The 12,351-nt window shown below is 41.0% G+C and overlaps 1 protein-coding gene across 23 annotated transcripts in view; it reads left to right on the forward strand.

The window, feature by feature from the left end:
* rbfox3a (RNA binding fox-1 homolog 3a) overlaps positions 1-12,351 on the forward strand; it is a 222,609-nt gene that overhangs the window by 198,351 nt on the left and 11,907 nt on the right. For 16 of the 23 annotated variants that reach the window (XR_007963146.1, XM_052070502.1, XM_052070503.1 and 13 more), the window contains 5 exons: positions 1,410-1,463; positions 6,094-6,226; positions 7,144-7,186; positions 7,340-7,404; positions 11,386-11,464. Coding sequence is in view for 19 of the 23 variants with exons in the window: in XM_052070502.1 (XP_051926462.1) it covers positions 1,410-1,463; positions 6,094-6,226; positions 7,144-7,186; positions 7,340-7,404; positions 11,386-11,464 (374 nt within the window). In the remaining 4 variants the exon portion in view is untranslated. Of the gene's footprint in view, positions 1-1,409; positions 1,464-6,093; positions 6,227-7,143; positions 7,187-7,339; positions 7,405-11,385; positions 11,465-12,051; positions 12,154-12,351 lie in introns of all 23 variants that reach the window. The other 7 variants (XM_052070489.1, XM_052070496.1, XM_052070500.1 and 4 more) reach the window with 2 other exon arrangements.

Here is a 12,351-nt window from a genome sequence, read left to right on the forward strand (position 1 = left end):
TTTTATACATACCTCTGAACAAATGTCTTGTGTGCCTGTGGAAGAGGTTTATCCTCTCTCCTCCGTGTCAACTCCCTTTATCCTCCTCACCCAGAGGTTCCTCTGGATACGTGTCAATTTTTTTCATCTAGACTGCCTAATGGGTGACCAGATGAATGAGGTTAGGGTCCAAACGTGCTTTGAGCGTGCTGTAATATTAACTTTACATTTAATCTTTAAAAAAAAAATAATAAAATTCTACATTCAGATGTGCGCTGATTCATTAAATCGATCCATTCATCCGTTTTCTAGTCCAGTGAGTTTCGATAAGAAAGAAATATCCAACTTGGTTGATTTATAGTATTGTTTTATAGCAGGGGTGTCCAAACTTTTTGCCAAGGGGGCCAGATTTTATGTGGTAAAATGTCGGGGGGCCGACCTTGGCTGACATTCTTTACATTGAACAACAATATTGTTCAACACAATTTAGTAAGCCAGTCTGTTTCACATTTCCATTTTTTTTTAAATTTCAACAATCTTAAGAATTTCTTTTGGTTCATTTGAAACAGGTATATCACATGCAACTGCTTATTCACTTGACTTTTTCTTAAACAGAAGTCTCCTGAGTGATTGATTGATTTGAAACATCACCATGACTTTTCAATAGTCACAAAACCTTTGACTTGAACAACAGGGAAATGAACAAGCAATACACATATCCACAACTGCAAGGATCATTTGAAATATGACATATCAGTCAATATAAACACGGAGTGATGTCTTGTTAACTCGTGAGTGTCTAAATGCTATTACTCATTTAGTGAATGCTATTACTCATTTAGCCACTAGAGGGAAGCAGTACTCTATGAAACATCACTCACCAGTCTACGAGACCTCAGTCAATGCAACACGTGTTCCATTGCGCCCAACCTGCGGGCCAGACGGCACTGATTTTATGACGGGGGCCGAGGGCCGGATGAAATTCGACCGTGGGCCGGATTTGGCCCGCGGGCCGGACTTTGGACATGCCTGTTTTATAGCTTTGCACGATACAGTTGAACCAATGTACCATTTTGCATTAGAACCAATGTCCACTGTGTATTTAATTTTTTTCTTTTAACATGAATAACAATTGCGTCCCTTCTTGTTTTCTATTAATATTCTCTACAGTCTATAAGATGAACAAAATGAAAATATATTTCGATATGTATTCATATATTTAACTTTGAGGGACAGCGGTTACTCCAGTGGACGGCTTATTACGTCATCAGGTTACAGGGTGCATGAAAGGGTTACTGTTTTTATTTGCGTTGGTATAAATCCATCAATTTTCTATTCTGATTATTTTCATTCGCTTCACACAAGATTAGTATCCGCAAAACTCATAGCCAATACTGACTTGCGTTTGTGTTATGTGTATTCTTTTGCAGGCTGGAAGCTGAATCCAGTGGTTGGAGCCGTTTATAGTCCTGAATTTTATGCAGGTATGAAAACATACTGTACATACATAAATTATATATACTGTATATATATATATTGCAGTATATGTCTTGCATGACAATATGCACTGGACTGACCGTATCATGCAAATGACGGATTTTCCACGGAGGCGCACGTGTGGCTGCGCTGACTTTCACGTATTTGCGGAAGCGGCGTTTGAAATAGTGTCTTGATTTCATGCGCCGAGACTGTTTGCTCACCATAACTGTACTCCTTTTTGCTCATTAGTCTGAAATCTGCTCATTGCTAGACAGCTTTACAGCACCCCTCTAAGTAACGGCTCAGACAGAGAGAGGCCATCCATCTTTTTTACTTCTCCACCCGCGCCCTCCCCCTTCTCCCGACTTTTCTGCCCTTGTCCCAGTCGTGTGCGTCTCTCTCTGTCTCTCTAAATCCGCCAACCCAAACAAGCATCGGAGCATGAACAGACGACCCCTTTCCCAATGCAAACAGGGTAATCTTTCATTTAGTTCCGTAATCCCACACAAATGACAAGCGCATCGCGGCACTAGCTGTTGTTCAAGTATAACATACGAAGAAAAGAAGTGCAACATCAGTTTGAAAAAGCAAGAACAGGTGGTGATTGCAGACTTGCATAGTAAGGCCTATTCATACACTCGATGTTAATCCTGAGTTCTCTTCTGGATCCAACCAGAACCCAAACGGGCTATGGGCCCTGAAGTGAAATTTTTGTAATTCTTTTCATCCTTTCAGGGACAGCGGTCACTACAGGTTATCATTATTTGTGCATGAAAGAGTTAAAGTACCGAGACTCCTCCATTGTTTGAATTCAGTCTTTTCGTCTTTTTACGTTATGGCAATTAACGTGACTCAAGTAAATAAAATGAATGAGTCTGCGTAATGCCCATCACTGCTACATCATTAGCTTTGCAAAATCCAGGTCCCTTTGTCATCGAAGTTGAGACCTAATTTAAAAAAAAAAAATCAAAAGAATGGATTATTCATGACGTTTATCTTTATGTAATTACTATCTATGGGTGTATGTGTACCAATTGGACGTTAACCAGAGTCTCGGAATATATTTTCTTTGACTTTCAAGATTACTCTGCATATAAAGCGGAAACAGGCTAATGTGGCTCTTGACTTGGCTCTCATTGCATTTTATGGAGACTTGACTTTTTCCAGCTCTGGTGAAAGGGGGTGGGGGGGGGGGGGGAGATTGGGGGCTGTAAAATTGAAACGGTCTCTAAATGGAACGTTCTATGGATTCATGTGTCCAATTCATACACATATCCAGTCTGGCGTTCTAATTTATAGGCTGCTAATGTGTCGAGTGGTCTTAAACGCACCACTAAAGTTTGCCAAGCCGAAATGACACCATATGCTTCGTTCGCTCCCAGGACAGGAGCAAAATGAATCGACAGAATTTGAGGAAGGAAGACAACACACCAGAAAAAGATGAACCCAGGCATCCCTTTGTCTGTCTGCCCGTTTCAATTTTTTTTTATACCCCTTTCCACTCATCAATCAAACCCACCAAGCCTTTTAGTCCGATATTACCAGCCGATATGAGTTAAACTGCAGATGGATTTGGATCTATATTTACAACAGCCAATAAATGACAATTAAAGCAGGAGAGGAGGAAGATGAATCCTCCATCCATGTTTATGAGCCGAGTCAACATACATTTCAAAATTTCTCCGGGTTTATCACAGTTGTTATCAGCTGATTTAGCGGTGGAGGCCATGATGAATGGCATCTACTGTATCTACGCAGACGTAAATGAATCTCTTAAAATACGAATAATATATCATGTCGGGGGACAAAAGTCTCGGGTCGTATCTCTTCATGAATCGAGTATTTGCCAATTGTTTGTTGTTAGCCGTTCCAACACGCCCGCATCCCGGGGGGGTGGGGGGGGCACGAACCAACGTCTGACGGAATAATTTTGCCGTGGAAGAATCTGACCGCCCTGCGCAGAAACTTGACCCGAGGCTGTTTAGACTCTCAGACTCAAAACGTGGCTCCAAATAAATAAATAAAATAAATACACGAAGACACACTTCAAAATCTTGTTGGAAAATCATCTCAGAGCGACGGGAGCTGTTTCGCAGCCGGAACTCTGAATCCAGTTTCTGTACTAGTAAAGTGTCAATACATTACCAAAACATTGAAGCTATAAAGTCTGTGTCGTTTAGTAAGTTCGCCGTATTCTGACTGTTTCAAATGTTATGACTTTTTTTTTCTTCATCATCGCATGATGTCATTTCATAAAAGTGCATTGAAAACCTTCCAGATTTCCGTTGCTATAAATGAAGCCAACTTTCCATTTGCCTAATTAGAATTGTACATGGAAGGTTGCACTTTGTTTTCAGTTCCCAAGGAGTGACATGATCGTGACATGTCGGTGGTGATGTAAGATATACACTGAACAAGCAATTAACTCGCATAAAAGTTTAAGAAAGTGATGCGTTTAATGTTCAAATAAAAAGCAAAGCAAAAAAATTAATAAATTGCAAATGAGGGCGGCAGACTTTGAGTATTGGAACCAGTTTTACGTTCAAAACCCTAAATTAGGCTGCAAGATTCTCCACGCAGAAGTGAAAGTACGTGGGATGAGGACATCTTCTGGAATAATCATGGCTGCATTTAATCTAGTTTGGGGCGGGAGCAAAGCAGGATGTAAAGCGAGATGTAAGGCCGATTAATCACCCCTTTATCAGACGACTTTTCCCAGCACCCATCAGCTGAATCGGCCCCCATAAATCCCGGCTAGCTGACAGTGCACTCCATCTCAATTGTTAGGCTTGGCTACAGGTTTATTGTGCGCAAATCTCATTCAGGAGAATGACAGATGACCTCCGCGTGCATGCAGACGCACATTCTCGCGTACCACTTCATACACGCCGTGTTAAATTTGACCCATGGAACCCAAAACATCCACGCACCGATCATGTACTGGAGCAACTAGGGCCAGGTCGCGTTACATTCTATTCATCTACTGTATGATTGTTTTATATTTCACATGTTGTGAAATCCCAGAATATGACATGACACACGTGTCGACACGGGTATCATAACTGTGTTAATATATATAACTAGTTATATCAAACTAAAGAATTCACACAGTTACCTCAATGTGAGTGAATGGACCGAAGGACTCCCGGTTTAAGACATCGGCTTGGTCTGCACGTTCTCAAGCAGCATAGTCTCTTAATCCTTTTTAACACGTGCTGAAAAATGTACATGTTGAAATGCCAACATTTCGGTTTTTGTGATGTTGTATCGGTGTTGGTCCTATTGCGATCCAACAGTCACCGGCACCGCTGGCTATGATAATTCAATCCGGAGTGGTAAACTAGTGAATACATTAAAGATGAATTTAGTATCTTTGTATGGTGTCAAAATATACCCATTGTTCTCAATTCCTAAGTATGTCGTTTTTCTACTTTTTTTTTTTATGGGCTTGTTAGATGTCATGCAAGACCCCTGCAATGATTCATGGGTTGTTACAGCACCACTGTAGCATGCACAAGCCATAGCTCATCGTCATGTTCCTTTCAGATGTGTCACACCGCCACCAACAACACGTTGCTATATTCACACCCATCCATTAACACACTTGCTGGCGCACGCACATACACACAAAGTAGAATTAATATCAGGACGTCCACTGTTAACAGAGCGGGGTAAAGAATCTGGGGTGCAGGGGGAGGAAATTGATTTTTATCACCAACAGAGTGCGTGCTGGCTGCGTGACATATTAATGCTGTTGTCCCACTTGTTAGAATCGGCCGGGGCAGAAACAGCAGATTGGTGTGGTTCTCCATCACATTTTTGAGAGAGTAAGAGACAGGACAGTGAAGGGAAAAGAGAGAGAGAGAGCGAGAGCGAGAGAGAGAGAGAGAGAGAGAGAGAGCGCTAGCTTGATAGCTAGCTCGATAGGTAGCTCAATAGCCAGCTCGATAGATCAATGGGAGAATGGATGGATGGATCGATAGATGGCTTACAACTGACCGCACAAAGAAAATAGCATCTGAAAGAAAGTTTTCTGATCATTATAAGACAAACACTCTTAAAATTGGAGCTAGTACCATCATGCTCCGGGGCTATTTTGCTGCTCGTGAAATAACTACTCACAATGCATGTGGATTATGAAATGGGAATAGCGCCTCTGAATTGTTCAACATGACCTCAAACCCAAAGTTAGATAGACAAAATATTCATACATGTGTCCATGTCCGGACTACGAAAAAGACGATAGTTGTGGATAAGTTCACAGTACTGTATTTATTCAGCGAGACCACGGGGTTGGACGCAAAGAACTGCAGCGGTGCGAAATGTAGCTCTACTATTGTTGCCAAAATGTTTTGTTTCTTTGTTTTTAATCAATAATGCAAAGCTAACTGTTTGCTAAAGAGAATTTTATTCAACCTAGACCTTCCATGATTCACCTTACACCGACATTGTGACAATTGTGTCACTCATAACACCCGTTTATGACCCTGACATCAAGATTGCCATAGGCTACAAGCATGTGGAAATACAGATCCATAGCGTCTGCACTTTGTATTTTTACCCTGTTTTACCACTCTCAAACAATTAGTGCAACTAATTTCTCCCGCATTATTTTTCTGCGTGCTTTTGTTTCAGTCACAGGGTTTCCATACCCCACCGCAGGAGCAGCAGTGGCCTACAGAGGAGCCCATTTGCGAGGGAGGGGCCGGGCCGTCTATAACACGTTCCGTGCTGCACCACCCCCTCCGCCCATACCAGCCTACGGAGCGTGAGTGACATGCATACGTTCACGCGGTGAATAAATGTAATTCTGAAGTATTCAAACGTACCAGCGCATGCACGCTTTATACGACACACTTGCAGTAATGGGAGAATGGTGAGTGGAAAACAAAAAGGCCACTTTCTAATAGAGCGGAAAATTGCTCTTTGATTCCAGAATGGCCAAATTTGTCTCTCTTTTTTCGAATGTGTCACTCTTTATTCAGCTGTGAATGAACTGCTATGACCTGCTCTGCACACTCCAACGGGCCCACCATGGTGCTGTATGTCCGAGCTAGGGGGGAGGGGGAGTTTTCAGAGATGGTGGTAACCATGTGTAACCATGCTGAAATGATAGGACAGCAAATTTACCGGTATTTCATTATTTTGTGTGGGAAATACATGCCGAGAGACATGAATGTAGAGTGGTGGGGTTGGATGGATGTATAGATAGGTACAGTACTGTAGATCATATAAATATATGCAAGTATAGTTTTCCATTTTATGATCATGTACACTTTAAAAAAAAAAGAGCTCACTCTAAAAAGGACTGAGGGTCATTTAAAACGGACTTTATGAAAAACCCCTTTATCCCATCTCCTCCAAGTCTGGCCAATTCGGCCAAGCTCAACAGTTCTTCAAGGTATCTTGAAGTGAGTTTTTTATGTCTTTTGAAAAAGAGTCTAGAGTGATTCCATAGCGGAATGCCCTGTGCTCCGAAAATGAAAAATCAAGTACCGAGCAATGTTTTCCCTCAAGTCATATTCATAATTAGAAGCTAAAATGCATAGCGCATGAGGTGTTTACATGATGCATTTTGTCTTGCACCATTCAAATACAGGTACCACTGATATTAAAATATATTAAATAGTTGACAAAATACATCTTTATTCATTGAAACCCAAATCCATATGCTTGTTTTGTCAGCAGCGTGGTCTACCAGGATGGATTTTATGGGGCGGAAATATATGTAAGTATATTGGTAGCCTATTAATTTTTGTTACAATTTGAAATGAGCAAGGTGTCTAAAAATAACTGAAGTATGGAATCAAATGACTGATGTCGTTAGTTTTATTTCTTCATCAATTTGTCTGGCTTTGATTGACGCTGTCTCTTTGTTCAGGGTGGATATGCAGCTTACAGATATGCCCAACCAGCTGCTACTGCTGCAGCTGCATATAGTGACAGGTATGTTCTTCTTCGTTTTTGTTTTGGTTTTTTTTCCTGTATGGTTCACATTCTGTTATTATTCAAAAAAACTTTATGTAGACCATCTCAAAAAATTAATAATCAAAATAATCTGATGACATGTACTGAGATCAGCAATTCTGTTTAATTCATTCATTCAAGACAATTTTTCAATAAAACAACAAATGATTTTGCTGTAATGCGTCAGGGCTCCAATGTGAGGTTGTCATTTCAAAATAAAAGTCCAGTGGAAAAAAATTTGGATGAGGAGTGCGAATACACACTGCTCATCAATACGACACAGTTTGAACCTGGTTTATTGTCAAATGTAAGAAGCGATCACGAGTTACAAAAATAACCCCGTGAAAGCAACATAATTGCTTTTTACCAGTCTTGGGCAAGCTACTTGGTAAATATAATGATCCAAGCTCCAACTTATTCGATATTAAATGAAGTTTTACTCCACTGGACCTGCTCGCAAGAGAAATATAGTTACCGGTAGTTTAACTAATTACCAAAGATGTCAAGCTAAAAAGCACCTTGCTAGCTAGCGCTGTTAGTTATTGATATTTGCTGACTGACTTGTGATTCCCTAGGTTAGCTGTTTAGGCGGGCTGAGTGTCCTCTTTTTTGGGGTGGAAATTAAAATATGGTTGTCCTAAGCAAATCCATCCATTATCTGAACCGCTTCATCGTCACGATGGTCGCAGGTGTGCTGGGGCCTATTCCAGCTGTGTTCAAGCAGTAGGCGGGAGAGACCCTGAACTGGTTGCCAGCCAATCGCAGTAAATTGACTGGCAACCCAAAGTGGGTTGAGGGTTATGTGAACACAAAAGTTGCTCCACTGATGAAAAGCTTTTTCCGTTTTGAAAATAACTGCGTTATAACCCCGCTACTGAGACACAGAGTGAAACGCATGTCATTGCTCCCGCTCGACGCGGCTTTTTTCCTTTTACTTTCTGCTGACGACCGTTGAACTAATAATATTTCTTGCTTCGTCTGAATGAAAACGATCATTTGTTAGTCATCTTCAATCAACGTAAAAATGATTAGTCTCCCGTTATCTATTCGAGTCAGGGTGCGGGGTTTTGAGATCATTATCCGGATAGGAATATAAAACATTATGAAAGAATTTTACACCAATGAAAGAACTGAGAGATGTGTGTGTGTGTGTGTGAGCACGCGTGTGTGTCTCAAGTATGCTCTGTGAACTATCCTCGAGAGATAGAGCATGTCAGGCAAGATAAGAAATGTTCACAGTGGGAGGCTGTAGACCTCTGATAATGTTCGATACAATAGAGGTGAGAAGTGAGTGGCGGTCTCCAAAGACGTAGAGGATAAAGAAACTGAAAGGAGAAATATACTGCAAGTGAGAGGGCACATCTCCCTCCACGGGACACATTTGGTTTCCTTTCATGCCCCCCCATCCCACTTACATATTTTCTCTTTGTCATGCCGAGGTTCTTGATTCTCCATGACGGTTGTGTATCACCTCCGTCCTTTCGCTCGTGTTCGATTTTCACGCTTTTGTATAAGTATACAAAAGTATAAATATGAAGGTGGAATTGAGAGGAGGTGGGTCAGAGGGCGGGAGGCAGTTTTATTCATTGTCAGATAAGCGGGGTCTTAAATCGACGACATTAGCTGCGAGCCTTTTTTTTGTATTTTTCTTCTACACACTATGCGCAAAGCAAACGAAACTGCAACTCTTTATATTTGAGACTGACCCTCCAATTATTTTTTTTCCCCACCTTCCATCATTTAAATATCAGCCATACAGAAACTCCACGATCAAACCAATTCGGATAAGTAAATAAAATGTGAAGAATCATGAATCATGGTCATCCTTTTACCAAGATATGAACTACTGTATATTTTAACATCCTGAGCGACCATAAAGGATGTGAAGAATACCTCTAGTAGTCGAACGCAAACAGTTTCATCCTTGATTATTAAGCTCTGCTTATAATAATAATTATAATAATAATAATTGCTCTGCTTTGACCCTCACTGGGTATGCGGAAAGCAAAACAAAAATTTGTTCACGCTTGTTTGTAATCAGTGAAGTCCACTAATTTGCCTGAAATTGAAAAGGGGAACAAACCAGATGCAAGTGCCACTGCCACCTACTGTAGTGGATGTGCAATTACACTTTATTCATGTATAACGGTTTTAAATGTGTTCCCCAGGTCACACGCACCTTTTTTGGCAAGACAGATGCACTGTAACTGTAATCTGGGCACGGCACAATCAGTGGATTACTGCTGATGCCGAAAAGGATGCTTGCTTTGATTTATGAGCACATTCATTTCAAGACATTTCAAATTGGTGACATTCGCCCCGTTTCATCAGAGCGGGGCGAAACATTGATTCTATGCGTGAGTTACGACATTGAGAAAGACAGTTCAGGAATGGTTTAAAGCATTTTCATAGGGGTGATGAAAAACTCATTTCAATTCCTTATTGATTCAACTCACCGGTCTTTGCAAACACTCTCCCCGCTTCCTCCCTTTACGCGTCCTTCTCGTTCGGCTTCTCCCTCAAACACAGAGTTTAACCAAATATAGTTTCCCCACATAACCACTTATCTTTTTCCTCCAGATATATTTTTTTTGCTTCCTTTTTAAATTTAGCCAACAAACAAGAGGCAAAGCGGAATCCAAATAAAGCAGTCTAGTCGCATCCGAGAAAAGGGGACGGAATGAGAAAAGAGACGGGCTTTGGGGTTGGGGATTAGTTCCGAGCCAGTGCTGGTGAATAGACTGGAAATAAATCTCGTGAGACAGACGAAGTGGAGCACTCTGAGTTGGCAACTTGGGGCAACCTGGAGGAGGTGAAGAAGAAGAAGAAGAAGAAGGAGGAGGAGGAGCTACCATAAAAATGGATTGCTCTCTCCGAACTTGTGCCCGCCATCTTTGTTCTGCTCGACCGAGCTGGAATCCCAAAGTAACTCACGATACAGCATCTGCCACTTACAAAGAGGCTATCGCTACACTTGGATCTCCTCATACTTCCAACATCCCAACCAACTTCGTAGTCTGCTGCAAACTGCGGCAGTGAGACTTGACGATTGCATTTTGATGAAGCAAACCGAACCACATTTGCAAAAGGGAGATGCCTAATACTGAGGGCCACCAAACCGAGAGCCGCCTTTTCATTTAAAGCCAAGGGCTACCAGTTTGAGGCACAGGAATGGGAATTTGACATCTAACAGTACTAAAATCTATCGAAACTGTTTGTGCCGTTGAATGCTGATCATATATTTGCAGATAAGCAGAATCGCTTGCTCATGCGCTAAGACGATATTCTGTTATCTGGGGAAGTCGCTGTCCAAGGTGCTGACTGTGCTGAATCAGCACCTCGTAAGAAGGCTACAAGAGGGGGCCATACCTCAAGGCTCCCTTTACAGATCTGTGAATGATGTCTCTCTCTGTTTTTTTTTTTAAGTGGAAGTAATTCTCACAATATTTTTTTATAAATACTTTTGTTGTTTTGGACAAGACAGCACAACTCAAGATCATCATTTTATTATTAAAATGTTGACCTGCAAGATACCCATCGGACAATATTTAACTTTCTTTTTGAAATATTATTTATTTTATTTCTATGGGCCTAATTTGGAGTCTCAATGTCACATTGCGTGACACTTCATTTTTTATTTAAAAAAAAAGTTTAATTAAATTACAACCAAGTGATTGGCACGCCGCAAAGCGGAAGGCAATTCTCCATCAAAGGAATACTTGATGCTCCGGGCCAAATATAATAATCCCACCATATGGAGTTGGCTCTGTATACCTTCAGGGAACATTTAGGTGACAAGACAAAAAGACGCAAATTAAAGACAGAAGGATTCTTGAGCGCAGATTTTCCTCGGCGCGCCTTTTGGGAGTTGGAGTTGCCAAATGAAGGGAAGAAGGGTGAAAAGATTAACCGAATTAAAAAAGCTCACTGTTTACATTGCCTGTTTTTTTTCTACTACAGTTACGGCAGAGTCTATGCAACAGCGGACCCGTATCACCATACGATCGGTCCTGCAGCCACGTATACCGTGGGCACGATGGTGAGTTTTTCCTCTTTCTTAGACCAGATTTGTTCTAAAGTGTCAGTTGATACGGTTGTTGGAAGTCACATACGACGCTCCTCCTAAACACGTGGATGTTAATGTGTAGCGGAGAACATGATGATGTGTCATCCGACACAGTAAAGTGATATCCTTGGTGAATCATCAAGGAATAGAACAACAGCCCTAAGGTTGCCGATAAATTGTCACGCCTGTGAAATGTTTTCCCACTCCATGTGCCCGAATTTTAATGTGAACGTGAATCATTGCCACTTCAGTAAATGAAAAAGGGAAGCCGCTGTATTCTCCGACTCCCCGATCGCATAATATTTGGCCTGAAGCTTTTTTTCTTTTCTTTTTTTTGGCTTGAAAATTTAGCTGACGCTGGGAATTCCTCCACGCAGGAATCATTTTGCGAAGGGAGGGGAGTCAAACGTTAATGTTTGTTTTTAGCTAGCTTTGCAGCTAACATCAAAGATGAAAATGATTTTTTTTTTTTTTTTATTAAAACGAGAAAGCATCTCTCAGAGGACGGAGGAAAACCACAAGTCCTGCTTTTTATTGTTCCTTTTTCTACATGGGTCTAGGTAAAGCCTTCTTCCGGTGTGTTACAACCATCGGCTTGACGCATATGCCGTGAGATTTAAAGACAAAACAAAAGATAGAAGAAGGAAGCCCTAGAAGCAAAGGTACAGTCAACCTTTTATAGGGACACATTTTAACCCGAATTAGACTTTGTTTTGGTACTTAAAAAAAATTATACATTGAATACTTTCCATATTTATAGTTTTCTCTTTGTTAACTCTTTGCCAGAGTATATTTTAAAATACATTTTTAAGATTATCTTTCGTTGCCGATTGGTTGGAAATCATAGGTACCCTTCCTGG

The sequence above is a fragment of the Hippocampus zosterae genome, chromosome 7 (assembly GCF_025434085.1).
Source record: "Hippocampus zosterae strain Florida chromosome 7, ASM2543408v3, whole genome shotgun sequence".
Classification (NCBI taxonomy): Eukaryota; Metazoa; Chordata; class Actinopteri; order Syngnathiformes; family Syngnathidae; genus Hippocampus; species Hippocampus zosterae.